This window comes from Ramularia collo-cygni (assembly GCF_900074925.1).
Source record: "Ramularia collo-cygni strain URUG2 genome assembly, contig: RCC_scaffold01, whole genome shotgun sequence".
Lineage (NCBI taxonomy): Eukaryota > Fungi > Ascomycota > Dothideomycetes > Mycosphaerellales > Mycosphaerellaceae > Ramularia > Ramularia collo-cygni.
Genome location: NW_019716255.1, coordinates 2241535 through 2258841, shown reverse-complemented (window position 1 = coordinate 2258841; position 17307 = coordinate 2241535). Strand labels below are relative to the sequence as shown.

At 53.4% G+C, this 17307-nt stretch overlaps 5 protein-coding genes; 1 reads left to right on the top strand and 4 right to left on the bottom strand.

The window, feature by feature from the left end:
* Positions 1 to 175: 175 nt before the first annotated feature.
* RCC_12256 (uncharacterized protein) lies at positions 176 to 2218 on the bottom strand (the record flags this gene model as incomplete). The annotated part of the gene is made up of 1 exon (XM_023765983.1): positions 176 to 2218. The coding sequence occupies one exon, from the start codon at positions 2216 to 2218 to the stop codon at positions 176 to 178; it is 2043 nt and encodes a 680-aa protein (XP_023621751.1).
* A 3073-nt stretch (positions 2219 to 5291) lies between these two features.
* Positions 5292 to 5961, top strand: RCC_00791 (uncharacterized protein; the record flags this gene model as incomplete). XM_023765982.1 has 3 exons in its annotated part: positions 5292 to 5405; positions 5456 to 5822; positions 5885 to 5961. 3 exons carry the CDS (start codon positions 5292 to 5294, stop codon positions 5959 to 5961), a joined length of 558 nt encoding a protein of 185 aa, XP_023621750.1.
* Positions 5962 to 7676: 1715 nt separating this feature from the next.
* Positions 7677 to 9379, bottom strand: RCC_00790 (uncharacterized protein; the record flags this gene model as incomplete). XM_023765981.1 has 5 exons in its annotated part: positions 7677 to 7919; positions 7984 to 8437; positions 8510 to 8542; positions 8649 to 8695; positions 8747 to 9379. 5 exons carry the CDS (start codon positions 9377 to 9379, stop codon positions 7677 to 7679), a joined length of 1410 nt encoding a protein of 469 aa, XP_023621749.1.
* A 2214-nt stretch (positions 9380 to 11593) lies between these two features.
* RCC_12073 (related to AHA1-stress-regulated cochaperone) lies at positions 11594 to 12922 on the bottom strand (the record flags this gene model as incomplete). XM_023765980.1 has 2 exons in its annotated part: positions 11594 to 12274; positions 12569 to 12922. 2 exons carry the CDS (start codon positions 12920 to 12922, stop codon positions 11594 to 11596), a joined length of 1035 nt encoding a protein of 344 aa, XP_023621748.1.
* Positions 12923 to 13861: 939 nt separating this feature from the next.
* On the bottom strand, positions 13862 to 17077 carry RCC_12072 (uncharacterized protein; the record flags this gene model as incomplete). Its single annotated transcript, XM_023765979.1, has 1 exon — positions 13862 to 17077. The coding sequence occupies one exon, from the start codon at positions 17075 to 17077 to the stop codon at positions 13862 to 13864; it is 3216 nt and encodes a 1071-aa protein (XP_023621747.1).
* Positions 17078 to 17307: the final 230 nt, after the last annotated feature.

Below are 17307 nucleotides of genomic sequence, written 5' to 3'. Positions count from 1 at the left end.
ACCCCCATGGACACGAACAAGCGCACTCACGATAATGACAAAAGCAGGTGTACTGCAAAGACTTCACAATCCGCTGCCACAAGCTTCGCGGGCGTTCTTCTACCTCACAACGCCAGCATTTTGTTCGCTGCATGCGATGATGCCATGTTCCTCGCTCGTTGCGTCGGTGTACAAGCTAGGCACGCCCGGGCATTGTCAATGAGGTTCGAGCGCTTGGAAGAGCAATAGACCGTCCACGTGGACCCGAAGTGGGGATTGTAGTAAACGTTGTGGCACCATTTGGTGCCGTCGCAAAAGTAGTTGTCGTCGGTAGTCGGTCAATGTGTTGCACAGGGGCTATCGAAGCTCTAGCTTGTGTGGATATTGACGGGCCAACCAAAGCGTAGTCCTGAGCTGATATCAATGGTGCTGGAACAGGAGTCGAAGTGCCGTCGACATACGCTGTTGTATCATATGCATTGGGCGCCAAGTGCGGATGCTTCTTTTGCAACGAACGTAGCTTTGTGAGCTTATGCTTACAAAGTTGACGAGGCTCATCAGCATTTCTAAAGATGGCTTTCCGGTTCTCAGTGCCCTGTAGCTGCGCGCACATGACTGGGCTGCCTTGAGCGATTGCACCAAGCCTTGTGCTAAACCGTAGTGCCCCATTCGATACCGCACGTTGGCTCTCTGTGCGGCGCTGCGGCTCGTCGATCGATCTGTCTAGATCCAGTCTGCTACCTTCAGCCATGGATTCTCCTGCTTGGTCAATAGAATGCAAAGAAACGCTGTCCGGATCATAAATAGGGGTTCCAGAATGCCGATATCTCGCCCGACTTTCGCCTCGCACAGCAACGTTTGACGTTTCGGACTCGTTGGAGTTTGTCGCAGCGTGTTGCCTCCTCGATTTCATCTGAACTTGTTCGGAAACCTTGCTCCGACCAGGCGCGGGAAACAGAGACCAGGAAGATCGCTTCTGTGGCTGGGCTCGTTGTTGATTGGGCTTTTGCTCCGGCGGAGACGGGAAACTCTCGAAGAGTTCCGATGTTCGCGTTGTGCCGATGTCAGGACTCTGGCTGGATTGTCTCTGGATGCTCTCACAGGGTTGGGTGGAGCGAATGTGGACAGGTACAGCAGCTGAGCGCATGCCTGCTCGAGCTGATGCTCTGCGCGCCGAGAGAGGCACCGCGTTCTGGCCTGCAGATTTCAAAGCCTGCAGTGAGTTTGCAAGGGCAGATGGCGCACTGTTCGCAGACTCTTGAAGCGTGTGAGAGAGTCCACCCCCAGGGTGATGGACGGTTGCATTGAGCTTGTAGGGAGTGGATGTACTCTCGATTGGCGCGGGCGCAGCTCCACAGATGTCTGCGATCGGAACAAAAGAAAAGGGATGCGACTCGAGATCCTCATAACGTCGAGTGAACTGACCACTAGTAGGTGGTCTCCAGAATCTGCTTCCAGTCCTGACAGCCCTATCGAATGTGGTTGTCCGTTCACCTCGCAAGACTTCTTTGAGCTTCGGCCGCGATGGGGGACGGCGCAGGTATTCCAGCAAGAGATCACGCCTTGATGTTCTCACTGTGAGTTGACGGACGGCCAGCTGATCGTGATCTATCTCACCGGGCCACCTTGGTAGACCCGTCGGTGTTGTCATACGTCTAGGTGGTTGGAATGGAGGCTCTACTGCCAGAGCAAGGGCTGATGCGTGATGACGACTCGGACTCTGCGATTCCGAAACGGCTCCGCTTGACGGCTCGATGGAGGTGTCGCTCTTACGTATACTCATGTGGGCAATGTTGTCGTCGGCTGAATAACAACGCCGCCGCGACATTCTTGAGTGACGAGCTTGAGCCGTTTCTGCGGATAGCTTGGGTTGCAGCGAGAACACCCGCCGCTGCAACTCCCATCTTGACGGCGTCGTCTTAAGGCTTGGAACGCTCCTTTGCTCCATGATGGTGAAAAGCCTCGTTCCAACATGTTTTGCCGGGTCTAGTTGTATTCCATCTCCTGCCCCTTGGAAGCTTTGCGACTTGTGCAGATCATCTTCCGTCTCAGTCTCGGAAGACAAAGACCACCCTCGAGCTTGGAGGGATGGCGACAAGGGTGCAGCATCGTAGAGCGAACTGTGCTCACTAGGGATTCCTTCGGATGAGCTCAAATGGTTGAATTGCGAAAGGCGTCGGGTCGACTGTTTGCGTGGAAGAGACCGACGTGCGACTTCACCTGCCGGGAAATGGCTCATGACTGCGATGTAAACTGGTATAGGCTATCGCTGTGTCAATGTGACCATGTTGTTGTCGTCATGAAAGTGAAAGTAGGACAACGAATGAAAAACATGCAGCAATTTGAGGAAAGACWCGATCGATGCACTTGCCTTGCAGATGTCGTCCAGCAAGAATGAGCAGTCGCAGCTAGTGTCGACTCTGCGAAAGCCACGACTAGGCTTTCCTTCGTCGCCAGCTTGAACCTCTCGGGATTCCGAACATCGATATCGTCGCCAAACGAAATCCTGATAGTGATTAGGTCTCGGGGATAAATGCGGCAACATGTGTTACAGACACGCATCTGAGATGGCAGTCATCTGCCACTGAACAAAGATCTGCGAGTGTCACTCGGGTTGAGACGGTCTTTCGCAAGTTGATTGAGTGAAATCCAGCCACCGTAGGCCCTCACACAAATGCAGTCACTCGTCGTATGACTGGAGGAGACGTGGTGAGAGGGCTGACCTCATCGCAATCGCAAAATATAGAGGTTTGACCGCATCCAGGACTGACACCGCTTCCGCCGTGTTCACCCGACCTCAAGAATGGATCTGGCCGATTTTGAGCATGGGGAATGCAGGAGACACGTCACGCATACTGCATGGCAACGCTCCAGCAGGGTGCTCAGACGCCGCGTGTCTCAGCGAAATCAAGAAACGCTGCGCAAAGAAGTTGCCGACTCGTCAGACTGACAGCTATTGAGAATGCAAACGTCAAACGATTGCCATTCTGAGAAAGCTCGCTGCCTGGCATGAATCTTGGAATGTAGGAATCCGAACAGAGACAGAATAGCAGCTCGCTCCCACGCACAACACACCCTGTTGAGAGTAGGCGTCGTACTATTGAAATCCCGAACGATTGGTAGCGCGATATCGCGAGAAGGCTGGGCGTCGGTGATCATCCACTACGGTAATACATCGCCGGTGAGCACTTTCGTCGTGCAGACCAAACATAGCAGACCCGACGCGCGCGGTGATGGACCCGAGGAAGCCGATTCCATGCAAGCCAGTTGATCCGGAACATCTTGTTGGATGCCAGGTTCCAAGCTCGCGGTACGCTGTATAATGTGCCTGGATGTGCAACAGGAATGGATGCCGCTGGGACAGACCGACTGAATTTGCACGGGATGGGATCACCGGCGACTTTCTGTGCCTGAGCAATCGAGTTTGGGAGACTGCGCAATCCCAATGTTGTCGAGTACTGTACATGGCCMAATTTTGGAGACTGGAACAGGCATTCTGCTCTTTCTCGATGTGGCTGACTCCAGTTTTTCTCGACGGCGAATGCTGGCCCGCGGCAAATGATAGCCCGTCGCGTCGCTGGATCTCATGACACCCCATAGTGCTCCGGAAAGCTCTCACAAACTGGGAGTGTAGCTCCGCTTTCACGCATGGTAGTTCCTGCAGTGAGTTCAAAGTGTGAGACCTCGACGAAGCTACTACGTCGTGATCGACAGGAAGCATGCTTTTTAATACATGGCAGTGCCGCGCTGTCGGTATTCGAGTTCCCAAAGCAACATATTGGCATGCCACCGCTGCTCAAAAAAGACCGGAAGCACTGTGTCTTTTCCTGAGCACTTCGGAACACCCTGGTAAGAACGGTTCTGCGGTGCGACCCAGTCTCTGACCCCACGTGGAGGCAGGCCGATGTCATTCTCCATACCAGGCTATTCTGGTGAAGTGGTCGTGGTGATGATGAGCGGCGCCGCGGCGCCTTTGACAGCGCTCCACCGTACAGGGATCCCAAATTCAGGTCCCAGGGCAGGTCTTGTGGGCCGGCGTGCCTAGCGGCCGGAGGGATCGTGCGACAGGCGGGCAGACGCGGTGCTGGGAAGCGGTGCGAAGGGCAAGCTCAGGTCTCCTGGTTGATTTTACATTGTAGCCATTTGACTTTGCGACGTCGCTGTTTGGCGTCAGAGTTTCTGTATGGTGCGGCATCTCGCGGAGTCAGCATCTAACTTAATGAAACATGTGTCGGTAAGCTAAAGCCAAAGTTAAACTTCCGCTGCACAGCAGATCGCCTCAGGATTTTAGCACCGAGCCAGGGGCACCGGCGCACTGCAAGGCAACTGCCAACCACAGGAGCCTCGTGAGCGAGGGCCAAAGGTCAGTCCCTCGCTTGTCATCGTGCCCTGAATCGTGATCGTCTTGCTTCTGGGACCGCGATGTTTGGGCCGGATGGCTCCACCTCCACGATTCATGGGTCCATCCAGTTCGCTCACGCACACGAAAACCGCCACGATGCGGATGCTTTCACTGGCCGGGCCCTCGGGGTCCTCGAGGCAAACTTGCCGATTGATGCAAAGCAGCTGGCCGTGCATTGGTCGATGGGGCTCTGCCGGCAGGGATAAGGTCCAGCAGCCGTAGTCCATCGTATAGCGATACTGCATGCGTGCTGGCCTGTTCTCCGGGAGTAGCCCTGCCTTGCCCACGTACGTACCCGGATTGCGAGGGGGGCATCGGAATTAATTGTTGCCTCACCGCAGAACGCTCCTCTTGGCTGAACCGCCTGACCTCTGCAAGAGAAGCATCATCATACGCAGGACCTTCGAGTGCGATGGGGTCGAATCGCCGAGCAAACTTGTTGCAATGCTCGCTTTGGGCCTGTGGATCGTCCCCACAGGGCGGATCATAAGTAGGTGTCTGCGGACCAGTTTATAATGGCGTGCAGCATCTGCACATATGCGTTAAGCTCAGTAGTGCGTGGAGCACATCTGCCACAACGGCTGCAGGCAAACGCTAGCGGGTACTGCTTGCCTGACTCTGCTGCACCCACGCAGCTGGGACCGGATGCTGGTATGATAGTCCATGCTAATGCTAATCAGTGCCTTGGCCTGTCGAGGTCAAAGCTTGGGGAGTATTACCACCTATAATGGCTGGGCTGCCATGATGCTTTCCCTATATACTTCAACTCTCCCCTCACCATCACACTTGAATCCTCCGCTCCATCCACAGTCACATCGATAGCCCTCCGTAAACCCGCCTCATTCACAACGAATCTGTCAAGTCACCACCATCGGTCGACCGTCCGCGTAACACAGCACCACATCACCAAATGGCACCGCCCAGACAGGCCTTGGCTCAGAGCGAGTCGAAAGCCAGATTTTTCGAACGATTGGGCTTGGATGAGCGCAATGAATTCCACCGCAGAGTATATTCAATGATGAAGGTAAGCACAAGACATCTTCTCCCTCCAGCACGTAGTCTGACAGTGAGTAGGAAGAAGCAGTAGAGGGACGAAGACGCATGACTGAAAGTCAAGATGTTCTGGTACCAGCACTTCGAGGAAACACATCTGTCGGACCACCGTACAGCAATGCTCAAATCAGCGAAACAGTCACACACCGTGAAATCCTTCGAATCTATCGGATGGCACGGCCAGAGACCAGAGTGGTATACGATCTTGGCCGTGACGTTGACCGTGTCGAGGAGGAGAATTGGGTCATCCGGTGGATGCTGTGGCATGTATTCCGCTACCGGGACAGTCGCAACAAGAACCGGAGAACAACATCTCCGAGTCCAGAACGATCAAGGTGCTCTCAACCTGTGAACTTGGTGTCGATCGCCGCTACCACCGCCTCTCGCTGTAAGTACATTCTCATGATGAAACTAGTTCTGGCGATACGGTATACCTGACAATCTTTGCAGGTGCAGCGAGCAGCACGAATGCCCACCGACAAAGCTACTATTGGGATCCCGTCCGCGGCACATGGTGTAGCAGATAGTCTGCGATACTTGGACACCTGTTGGAGGGCCATTCGTCTGGCATTGCGACCCCGAGAGCTGTTGCCCACGTGCGAATCCTTCTCAAGACGACTCCCGTCTGCTGTGCTGGAGCCGGTCAAGATGCGCTATCCCGCGCTACGAGGCTGTGCTGGTGGAACATCCAGTACAATCGGCGGCTTTAGCAGGACAGACACCTTGGCTCCCGTCGACGGGTTCTATCAACGAAGCGAAAGGTCTGACGGCTAGCACCAGGATCAAATCGAGGCTGGCGTCCCTAGTTCACATGTCGACGTCGACGATGTGCTCTCTACGCTCATCTGGATGTCGGTCCGAGGAGGCCGACGGCAATATTGCCTGTGCTGTGGGTCGACGTCGACGGCCGAGACTCCGTGCGTCTTTTCTGAGCGGCTGTGACGTTCGATGTCTGGCGCAAGGCGTTTAGGAAGATCGCCGGGGAACGGCAGATCATCAGCTGCGGGCTTAGGCCCGGGCTAGTGAGCTTCCAAGAAATGAATTCGTCACAGGATTTGTTGGTTATGCTTTGGCTCCGCTCGACGTGGTTGTTGTGTTTGACACACCGGATATAGCATTTACACTTTCCTCGCGGTAGAGCGTCTGCGGCATCAATGTACGATATATAGTAATACTCAGCGATGTAGCATAATCAACCACTTTATCGAGTTCACCCAAACTTGCACACATGGCATAGCTAGATACTTGCGAGCATTAGTGACACAACGATCACACGACTTTGTTTCACTTATTTTCAGAATCTCAGCATGCAGAATCAAAGAGCCGAGCATGTCGCAAGCGGATCCATCATCCTTCGACTCCAAAACCCTTGCAAGCGTGGACCGCCGAACGCCACACAGCGCTGCGGATATCGTCCCCATTGGATATTCCCGCCCCGCAAGTCCACAGTGTGCACACCTGCATGTGCGTAACATATCCGACCAAGCCGACCTTTCTTTCACCTTCCGCAATATCGAAAGCTCCACAAGCAATGAGCATTGGTCGGCAGGCTTGTGAACCGCATGCGACGATGCGTACCCAGCTTTCATGCTGCTTCGCCCGGATCGCGTGTGATCGATGATATCCAGTCTCGCTGTAAARGAATGCTCGTGTGTTCGTGGGAGCGTGGATGTCCAAATTACTCATCGACCMAGCCTTGGTACACACGAAAGTGCAGCGCAAGGCAGTCTTGATGCTTGTCAGCTTCCGAATTCTCGAAGATTCTGACACCTACCTCCTGTGATTATGACATCTTAGGTTGTTTCGATAACAACGACGACGCCAGACATGCTTCGGCGAAAATCGCAGAGATTTGACCATTGCTGGGTTTGAACTTTTGTGTAGAGGTTGAAGAAGCCGATGATTGGACGATGGCATACATTTAAGCCTTCCCGCATAATGCATTAACAACAACCACGCACTGTGGCACTGTGGCGCTGTTCGCCTGCCAGCAAATGGTGGTTGAGAAATATTGAGGCTTGTCGCTACCGAACGCACACGACCTAGCTTTCGAAAGCTCCAACGTTCGAGACCTTCAAGATCTGCGGAACAAGCGCCGAATCCCAAGAGGAAGTATACCGTAGGATCGAACTTCTCGCATCGCCTGTTGTTCGATCGCCCCGTGCGTTCGGGAATAACAATGCGGAAGCTGCTTCAGGATATCCATTACCAGCATCAATGTAGTCTATGCTGCTAGATCGCATCAGGTCTTTGGCGCAAACAAATCCCGCCAAAATTCCTTCCAACCATATTGTGGCTTTCGTTCATCGTACACATGACTGGCCTTGTCCATAGAAAACTTATCGAGCACCCCGCCAGGGCGATGGCCAATGACCTCGATGCCTTTGATCTTAGGAGTGAGAGCCCTCTCCCGGATAGTTGCAGCGACCTGTGGTGCAACGTCGGCATAGCACTTTTGCAGTTCCCGCTCTACACTGAAGTACGGCTTGAAATCAAACGAATTAGAGACATAATTCCATTAGCTCCGTGGTTGGGCAATCATCCCTCACCTTCTTAGCAAGATCTGGCGCCATTAAATTGTAACTCCTGGTAAGTCCATTAAGCTCCTTCACGGCCAGTTCATGGTATGGTCGCTCGGTTTGGAGCCATTGTGGGTCACGGAAAGCTGGCACTGTCGGTCGTCTTGGTGAAGTAGGAGGAATTGCCTGCGAGCAGCTCGGCTGTTCTTTGGACACTATCACCTGTTCTGGTGGCTTCAAGCTTCCATTCTCGTCGAAGGTATCTTCCACGATCTTAATTTCTTCTTCTGTTGTTGCAGAATTTGCAGAGTTCCCTAGCTTCGGCTCAGTAGTAATCGTGATTTGAGTCAGGTTACCTTCTGTATTGACGGCATTGAACTGCTCAACTTGCTTCTTGGATGGGTTCTCAAGAGATTCAGCGAATGCGTACTCCTCGGCGAGTTTGATTTTGCTCTCGAGTGTGCCACCGCGGCTTGATATGACCCTGGAAGAATCAGCACACGATAACATGCACCACGACGTGCAGCTCGACATGCTGAGCTACAGCATCACTGACCTCGCAACATGTCGCTTCCAATCGTTTCTAAGTCTTTTACGGAATGTAGACGCTGCCGATGCAACCTCTTGCTCTAGGAGGATGTTAGAATTGGTCAATATGCTTTTTTGATGAGGGAGACATCCGCTTTTCCACCCACGGAGGCAGTATGTCCTGTCTCTGGATGATTCCATTCAGGAAATATTCCTGGCAAGGTGTCAGATCGTGAACTCACAACCAGCGAGCAACCAGGCATACCGTCGTATCAATAAAAGGACTGCTTGCGTTGTAATCGCGCTCAATTTTCTTGCCACGCGGTAGATTCTTGAACTTGCCCCTCGCAATAGCATCCTCGATTCTTTCATTAGCCAGAGCTGCGATTCCAGACAATGAAGCTGGTACAGAACGAGCTCCAGACTGGAAGCGAGCTTTCATCTCCTGCCGGAACTTGTCCCTCTCTTCCTCTGTAAGTCCCTCGGCCTCTTCGTTGGTGAGGGTGTATATAGACGATCTCTCCTTTGCACTTGCGAGCTTCACCCCAATGTTGACCTTCTTACTCGGTCTTCCAGTATCAACCTTCTTCGGGACACGTGCCGTAGTTCTCTGTGCACCATGCAGCGGCCTATGGGCATCATGAAGCATTCGAGAAGAGGCGTCTTCCACGCGCTCGGTCCCAGACCATGGCCGCGCAGCGGCCAATTCCCTCTCAAACTTGCCTGCACTGGTGGGCATATCCGCTTGCGCAATGGCACTAGCATTCTCGCTCCTAAAAGCTGCCTTTGCTATCTTCTCTTCCAGCTCTTTCTTCAGAGTCTCGCTGAACTCGAAGCCGGCCTCTTGCACGGCTTTGCGAGCACTTCTTCCTCCGGTTTGAATATTTTCTTCTGTCATCTCTTGAAGTCTGCGTGACATCGCACCTCCATGGCTCGATTCATCAGAGGGGTTCCTTTCGCCATTGTCGCTGGCTGGAATGGGTGGCGTTGGYGTCTCCGAGCTCGAAGCATTGCGGACATTCGTCTGGTGACGCAGTCCTGCATTTTTCGTGACTGGAAGGGGTCTTAGGCAGCGGCTGCAGACCAGCGAGACAGAGCTTCTGATTCCGTGCATACAGGTGTGTTAAAGTGTGTGAAGTTTGGAACAGTGGACGCCACAGTCCATGTCGTGGGCGCCACGCGCTAACGGTGCCTTACTAACGACCTCGGGAGTAGGTACCGAACACATTACTTCGATTTGATCTGCCCAAACTCCGATAGCAAGAGCTGTGTACCTGGATAATGTTTGATTTCAGCTCAGGCACCCGTCGTGATCAAGATTTGTCGTTGCCCATCGCGTTGGTCCGACACCGTCAACTCGGAGAGACGAAGACGAAGACGGAGCTCTCCGAACCATTCACGGTTCAACATTTGCGGAGAATACTCCGAGATCACGGACCTCACGTCATGCCGGAAGCGATTCAAACAACCACATTTCGGAGGCCTCCCCGGGGCCCGAAGATCACTTGCAGCAGCCTGCAGCTCCGACTGTGAAGAAGACCATAAAGCTTCTTCCCTGCCTCACCGCCTCGAGAGTAACGTTCAGTGTGCAGTGGAGACATGGCATGGTACACGTCGCCAAGCACGATGGCGATTTTCCATCATTATGCCTCATCACACCGCCCCCGCACGAAAGCTCACCACGGAATGATTTGATCTCCAATCCAGTCGATTCGAACATTCATGTGCAAACCCCTCCCTGCGGTTTCCGGCAAATCCGGCGAACCTCCAAGGTTTTGCGACCAGCGATAAGCGAACCCTTAGATTCTAGTCCCTTACAGCTCATCTTGGCTCCTAATCTCGCAGATCGATGTTGCGGTATACCCTCGCGTTGCTTTTGCGCTTGCGCACAGGACACGATGATATTCTAGATCACCACAAGATAGATTGCTTGCATTATCTTGAGTTCAACTGGTCTCACGGTGTGTTGCGTTGAAACTTTGCGCGATTCGGCTAATTAGGAGGGGAGGAAGTGCTGGTTGCCCAACGCCTGTTCGCATCCCATATGATACACTGGTATACAGGGGTGCGAGTCATGGCTGTGAAGCGCACACGACCTCGCCAGATGTGCCTGCCGAATCTGGGGATCTTCGATCGTCAGCTGCCGGCATGACTGACTGACTCGAACCCTTCGCGGAACATTAGGTTGACTTTCAACCTCAAACTTCGAGCTATTGTCGGTACCAAGAAGTGCCCGAGTCATGGTGGAATTAGGGCATTCTTCCATGCACCGCACGATGTGTTGGAAATGATCGGCGTGACGACGTGAAACTGCGGAGCACGATGCAAAGTAGAGTAACGCCAAGACGCATGTCGGCGGGCTCTGGAGTCTGGAGGACGCGTATTTCAACCAAGCCTGAACTGACTAGCCACGGAACAACCCCCGACTCGCAGTCTTTGATATGGATGTAGGGGTATATGTGCCAAACATCAAAGGGAAAATAAAGTAATCGAGCTCCGCGGACACCGCCTGTGCCGCCACGAATTGCTACGCAAAGCTTGACACACCAAAATTGTGGATATCTGTGATGATATTGTCAGTGATCCGGAGCAACAGCATTGTCCCCTTTCGGCAAGAAGGTTCCACTCTCGTGCTGGCGACGTCGCTCCAGGCTTGCTAGCTTTGTCGTAATAATCGGCGAGACTTGGTTGTTTCGGGAGACAGATGTTCTATCGGACTATCACCGCCTCGCCAGAGATCAACATATCGTGCAATGGCCACCGGCACATCTCAAGCAAGCTCTCCGCTAACGACTTCCAACCATGCACGCTTTCGGCCCTTTCACTGCCTCGTCGGGACCCAGATACTGACGATTCGCGTTCTCCCCACATCACCAAGGCTCGGCGACATCGAAGGCGTTGGCCTACCTGCAAAGCTTTATGTTATTCAACGCAATAATCAAGTCTCTGCAAGGCTGCTCGTTCTGGTGCTTAAGACTACCGGTGCAAGAGCGTTGTCATCGACTCATTACAAGGAGAGCCGGCAAGCTTCAAATTCAATTTCCCCGTCCCCTGCACCGCCCTCGTTTTCTCTGATGAATCCAGCCTGAAAGTTGCCGTGTTCGGTTCCCTTTCACAGAATAGTACCAAACCCAAATGTCTGCTTTATGCTCCTCACGTAATACTCGTCCCAGTTCTTTTTGGTGCTCTCCTCCTGACCCACGGGCACTCCATCCCAGCTGACGCGCATGACAGTAACAGCATCGACATCGTTCTGCTCGAAACGAATGCTCAACGTACTGAAATGTCCCGCGGGCCACTGTGCCAATCTCCACTTCTGCTCCACTAACGTGGGCTTCTCCAGCCTCGTGTACTCTCCACTAACATTTCCTCCAAATATCTCAAACTTGCCCCCCTCTTTCGCACCATCGAATCGCTTGGGAACTCCGCGAGTAAATGCACTTATCCGGTCTTGGGAGGTGAATGTTTCGAAGAGCTGCTCGGCTGTGGTGCGGAATTCCTGTGTATCCGAGAGGGATGTTGTGTTGATCTTCTTTCCGTTCGCCTCGCCTGTTACTGTGCTTGTTGTAGTGCTAGAGCCCTTATTGACGCCGGAGTTTTGGAGGGTTCGTACGGGAGTGAAGCTCGCTGAGGGGTTGGTACCGGGCGCGTGTTGAATGTCTTTGCCATGCTCCGTGATCAGTGCTGGCCCGATCTTACGGAGACGGGTGCGAAGCTCAGGGGTGATAGATTTGCGGACGAGGTCTTTCGCGGGTTCCTTCGCTATCGTTGCAGAGTGTATCTCGATGTCGAACTGCGCTTCGTCAGCTGGTGGACCGAATGGTTCTATCATTGGTCAAGGGCCGGCGAGATTGAAGGTTGCCGACTCTCCTTCCAGGGTATCGACAACAACGCTGTTGATCAGGCAGATATTGAGCACAAAAAAGCAGCCTGCGGAGAGTTTCGAGAAACTCTCCTCTAATGATATCGGCGCAATCGTCCTGTCGTTGGTGCAGAAAGTTGTTACAGAAAAGGCAACATGTTTCTGTGCTGCAGGCAGAGCGACAACCTTCAATGTCACCGGTTCTTGGGTATGGGTATGACTTACCACAAACTCATCATGGTCCGTATCATGCGCGACCTCTGGGATAGTAATTGTTCCGCTAACGTCCTGCTTCCCATCTCGCTCCTCCTCCGTTCCATCATCGTTCTCGTGCTTTTCCTTGACAGGCACGCTACCCGTCCACTCAAGTTGTAGCCGCACATCAAAAATGGTAATGACCTTGCCCTTGCGCTGCGAGACATCTACATCGCCTTCCATGCTGAGGACCTTGTTGATTTCGACGTGAACATCCCCTTCGGTCGCAGAGAGACCAACGAGGTCTTTCGTCAGGTATTCTTGTGTCCAGGCCGAGACATCTTTGTTGACCCAATGCCAGTTGTTCGGGTTGTGGAGGACCATGTTGGGCTTGTGTTGTCTGCACGCCAACGTCAGCAAGTCCTTCAGAATAGTCTCGAATGGTTAATTGAATGCCCCCCAGTGAGGTCACATAGTGGCCTTCCCGGTGACGAAATTACTCTGCTCCCGTTACTACCGGCCTCCTCCTTTGCCAGATTCCCTCAAAGTTGAGTACGACAATGCGACTTACCAATTCTTCTTGATAGAGCTTGTGAGTAGTGGAGGATGGGCGTGGAAGTGAAGATATTGGAGTCCAAACGACGAGGAAGTCGCAGATGGAATGCTCGAGAAGGAGCAGTTCTGCCGATGATCTGCCGGCGGGGAAGGATCGGATTCGTTCAGTCTCTCACGTGCTGTCACATGCCAAAAAGTCATAAATCGCCTGTCTCTTTGTGCGTGGCTTCAACTTTGGGTACTTGATGCAATCAGCTTTGTGAAATGATAGATGCTACGCTCGAATGGTACTGTTTGTTCATGGAGGATATCACAAGTTGCTGAGGATCTCGCACTACCCCAACCCTAACCCTGGTTGTTGTATCAGCGTCGACCGCGACGGCATGTAAACTAGAAAGTTCTTTGTTTTACCAGTATTGCTAAATCATAGAGGTTTGGAGATTCATTTGAGTTCAGAGGGCCTGAATGCACGGTATCCCTGCCCTGATCGTTCCAACGCACCCAAAAAGGGCCTGTCCCATACTGACAATGCTGCACTTGATCCACCAAGTTTATCAATGTCCCACGCACGAACGGCTTGAAACGAGAACGTCACAATGGGAGGATTCTCATCGCTCATAGACGAGCATATCATTATCCACAATAACCAGTAATATGAACATGATGGATACAAGTACCAAACCCCTGTAGCGTTGGATATGCATCCCGTCTCATGACGACCTATCCCATCATACACATCCAAGTATACTGTATGCTTCTACACCGTATTCACAAGATCCTTCGAACCCTCTTCTTCGCCGGACTACCCATTCCCATCACCTCATCCCTTTTGACACTAACATCTCCGTTCTCCTTGAACAACACCTGCGCCCTTGCACTGCCCTTCTTCGCCGGGCTCGCAGCAATTCCTATCGCGGGAGGTGCCATGACGGGAGCAGCATCCATCGAACTCTTGAAGTCCAGTTTAGGTACCGCAGATGCAGGCGCCGCTCTAGCCCTCTTCTTCGGCGGAGAAGCAATGAGTGAATTCTCCTTCCCAACAGCAGCAGACGCAGTCAGCGAGCTCGCGGGAGCGGGCAATTTGCTCGAAGGTGCTCTTTTACGGCTGATAGGCGCTTTCTTGGAGGCAGACACTGGAGCAGCCTCTGTGGCATCATTCAAGCCGTCTGGAAGGAGGGATTTGGCGGCGCCAGGAAGCTTTGCTGGAGTTGCTATCCGAGAGCTGCGCTTCGTGGCTTTTGATGGTTTTGCGACTACTCCAGCAGGAGCGACTGCCGGCGCAACAGCTTCTTCTGAAGCCCCGATGGATCCCGATGAAGAGGCCGTTGGGCGGGGAGTCCTCAGACGTCTAAGTTTCGCGGGTTTGCTGGGTGTGTTGCTTGGGGGTGGCGCACTCGATTCTTCAGCGATGTTCAGCTCATCACTCAACATGGACATTTCCGGTTCGTTGGCACCTTCATGGAACGACTCCAAAGTTTCCGCCCACTTCACTGCTCTTCTCCCGGCCTTGACAGGGACTTCCACATCCATGTGATCCTCGTCATCCTGAGGCCCGAGCTCGTCTGCTCGGGCGAGCCTCTCCGCCGCAAGTCGAGTGAGGCGCGTAGGAGGAAGGACAGCACCGCTCTTGTTCTTCTTCGTGTTATTCCTCGTCATTCGAGCAGTATCATGTGTCTCATCCTTCTTCAACACGACGACAGGGTCCGCGGGGCGGATGGAGATGCACTTCGGCCCTGCAGGGAGGACTTGCGGACCCTTCTTCTTGACCCTTCCACTCTTTCGCGATGCTCTTTGCTTGTCAGGAGTAGCGTTCAATGCAAGCTCGTCTTCGTCTTGGTCAATCACAGACTTGCGATCCGTTTGAGCGGCATCAGCAAGACTGACAGCGAGAAATTGCTTGCGCGGAGATGGGCTGTTAGGATCCAAGTCGGCTAGCACGTCTCCCGCTGTCGTCTTCGCGAGTGGCGCAGGACTAGCGAGAGCCTGTCGCACAGATGTTGAGTCTCTTCTGTTCTCCATTGATTCTCGCTTGGCAGTGGTTGAGCCGTCCTTTGAAGTCTTACTTTCAGCAGCACGATTGAGAAATGCCTGCAGAAGAGCCGTATCATCAGAAATACGAGGCTGCTTAGGCCTCCGAGGTGACATTTGCGGCTCTTCTGGTGGTGCAGACGAGGATCTCGTGGGCTGAGGAAGAGGGGTCGGGTTGTCGATATCCATGGAGTCATCAAGCGCAGCGCCGAACGATGGTGAGCTCTGAAGCTCCACTGATGTTGTATACACTGGCAGCTTGATCGGGGTGAATGCGACCAGGTGAGGGCGTGAAGATGAGGGGAGGATCCCGCTTCTCCGTACAGGGCTGGTAGACTGTCTGCGTGGCGATCTTCGAAGTTCGAAGACCGGTTGTGATTCCGTGGTGTATTCCACAGTACTTGTTTCGGTATCGATCGGGAAGGTTGGTGCAGCATGGTCGGACATCACCATCGGCTCAGACTGCAATTGCTCCTCAGACGATGGCAAGACCTCCGATGCGGGATTGATCTCGAATGTGCCACTGTCTTCCCCTCCAATCTCGGCATGCTTCGGCCATTCTTCCTCTTCAACATCTTCCCACGCATTGTCGTCGTGAGCAGCATCACCCGAGACTTCCTCGCCATGAACAGCTAGGGAGTCCTTCGAGAGGACGCCCAATTCAATGTCTGAATCTTCCTCATCCAGCGCTGCTGCAAGATCCGCTCCTGATACCTCGTCGGAAGGCACAATGACGAGCTCGCTGGCCTCCTTCGAAGGTTGAGAAGTATTATCGTGCGTCTCATCCACCACATGAGATTCGGCCTCGTCAACATTGCCCGGCGAGCGCGCGTCTTGGACGATGTCAGACTCAGCGGAAGTGGGAACCACAGCAGGATGTTGAGCAGCAAAGTTGACTGGGAGCGTCCTCCTGCGATTTGCGTTGGAAAGCCTGACTTGGTTGATTGTTCTCCGTTGGCGCTCCTTGACAGGGGAGACGAATCCTTCTGGCATGGGGCCGAATTGCGAAGTCTGCTTCAATACTGATTTGAGTTGAGGTACCGGTGAGGTCTGTTCAGTTTGTTCAGCTGGCGGCGCAAGTCGGGAAATTTGGATCTCAGGATTGGCTCGCTCGGCAAGAGGCATGTCGGTATGAGTTGATGGTGCTGAGTCAGTGAACGTCTCTTCGGTGTCCATATCCTCAACGGGCGAATGCAAGCTTTCGTCCAGGGCATGCTCTCCGTCGCTGTGATGCGCCGGCTTTGTAGCTCCTTCCGATCCTCCAATCGTCTCAGCGAGATGCATCAGCGTAGCATCCCAGACTGTCTCCTCAGTCATGCTCTCGTCATCCCAGTTCTCATTCTCCACCTCCGCCTCGCCCTCCTCTGGATCCAGTTCCAGAATCGTGCCATCCTCATGCTCAATCTCCACGCGCAACACCTCTTCTCGAGATGTGACATCACTGCCCTCCTGAAATGCCCCAAGTGCCTCAACCTGCTCCGCAGCGTCCTCTCCAAGCTCGAGTAACGCCTCTTCCCTGTTGCTGCGGGTGACAATTCTCCTATTTCGCGGACTGCCTCTCACATCCCAATCGCGTACCACCTGCTCGCCCGCTGCTCCACGCATCTTCTTGACTGCCCTGAGAGGACTCTCAGGTCTGATCGTCGCGCCACCTCCACCAGAGGCGAACAGTGACGATGCCGGTGCGGACACGCCTCCAGTGCGCTTCCATACTTTACCCACCTTCAGGCGCCGACGCGTGAAGGGTGACTGTGGTCGGCGTTCCCAAGCATGCTGCACCTTTGTGACTGCGAGGTTGGCGGGAGCCAGTAATGCTGCGTCCTTGGAGTCCCATTGCGCCCATGTGGTAGATGCGGTGTGTGTGGGTGAGGTCGAGGTTGTTGATTCTGCTTGGGAAGGTGCTTTTGGATCTGTGCTGTTTAGCGATACAGTCGCCGGAGCGGAATGCTCTTCCATGTCGGCGGTGTTGGTATGGAAGAGTGTAAAGTCCTGTGTCGGAGCAAAGTAGAAGTGGGATGTCGCGTCGCGGATGATCACCAAAACAAAGCTTCGGCGCTTGGGACAACAGTTGCGTCGGACCTGATTCCGCTGATGAAGCAACTTCCATACTGCACCTACTAGAACGTGCGAATCTTGTGGTATCTGGTTGAACAAGCATTTCCGCCAATTGTCACTTGCGTCTCCAT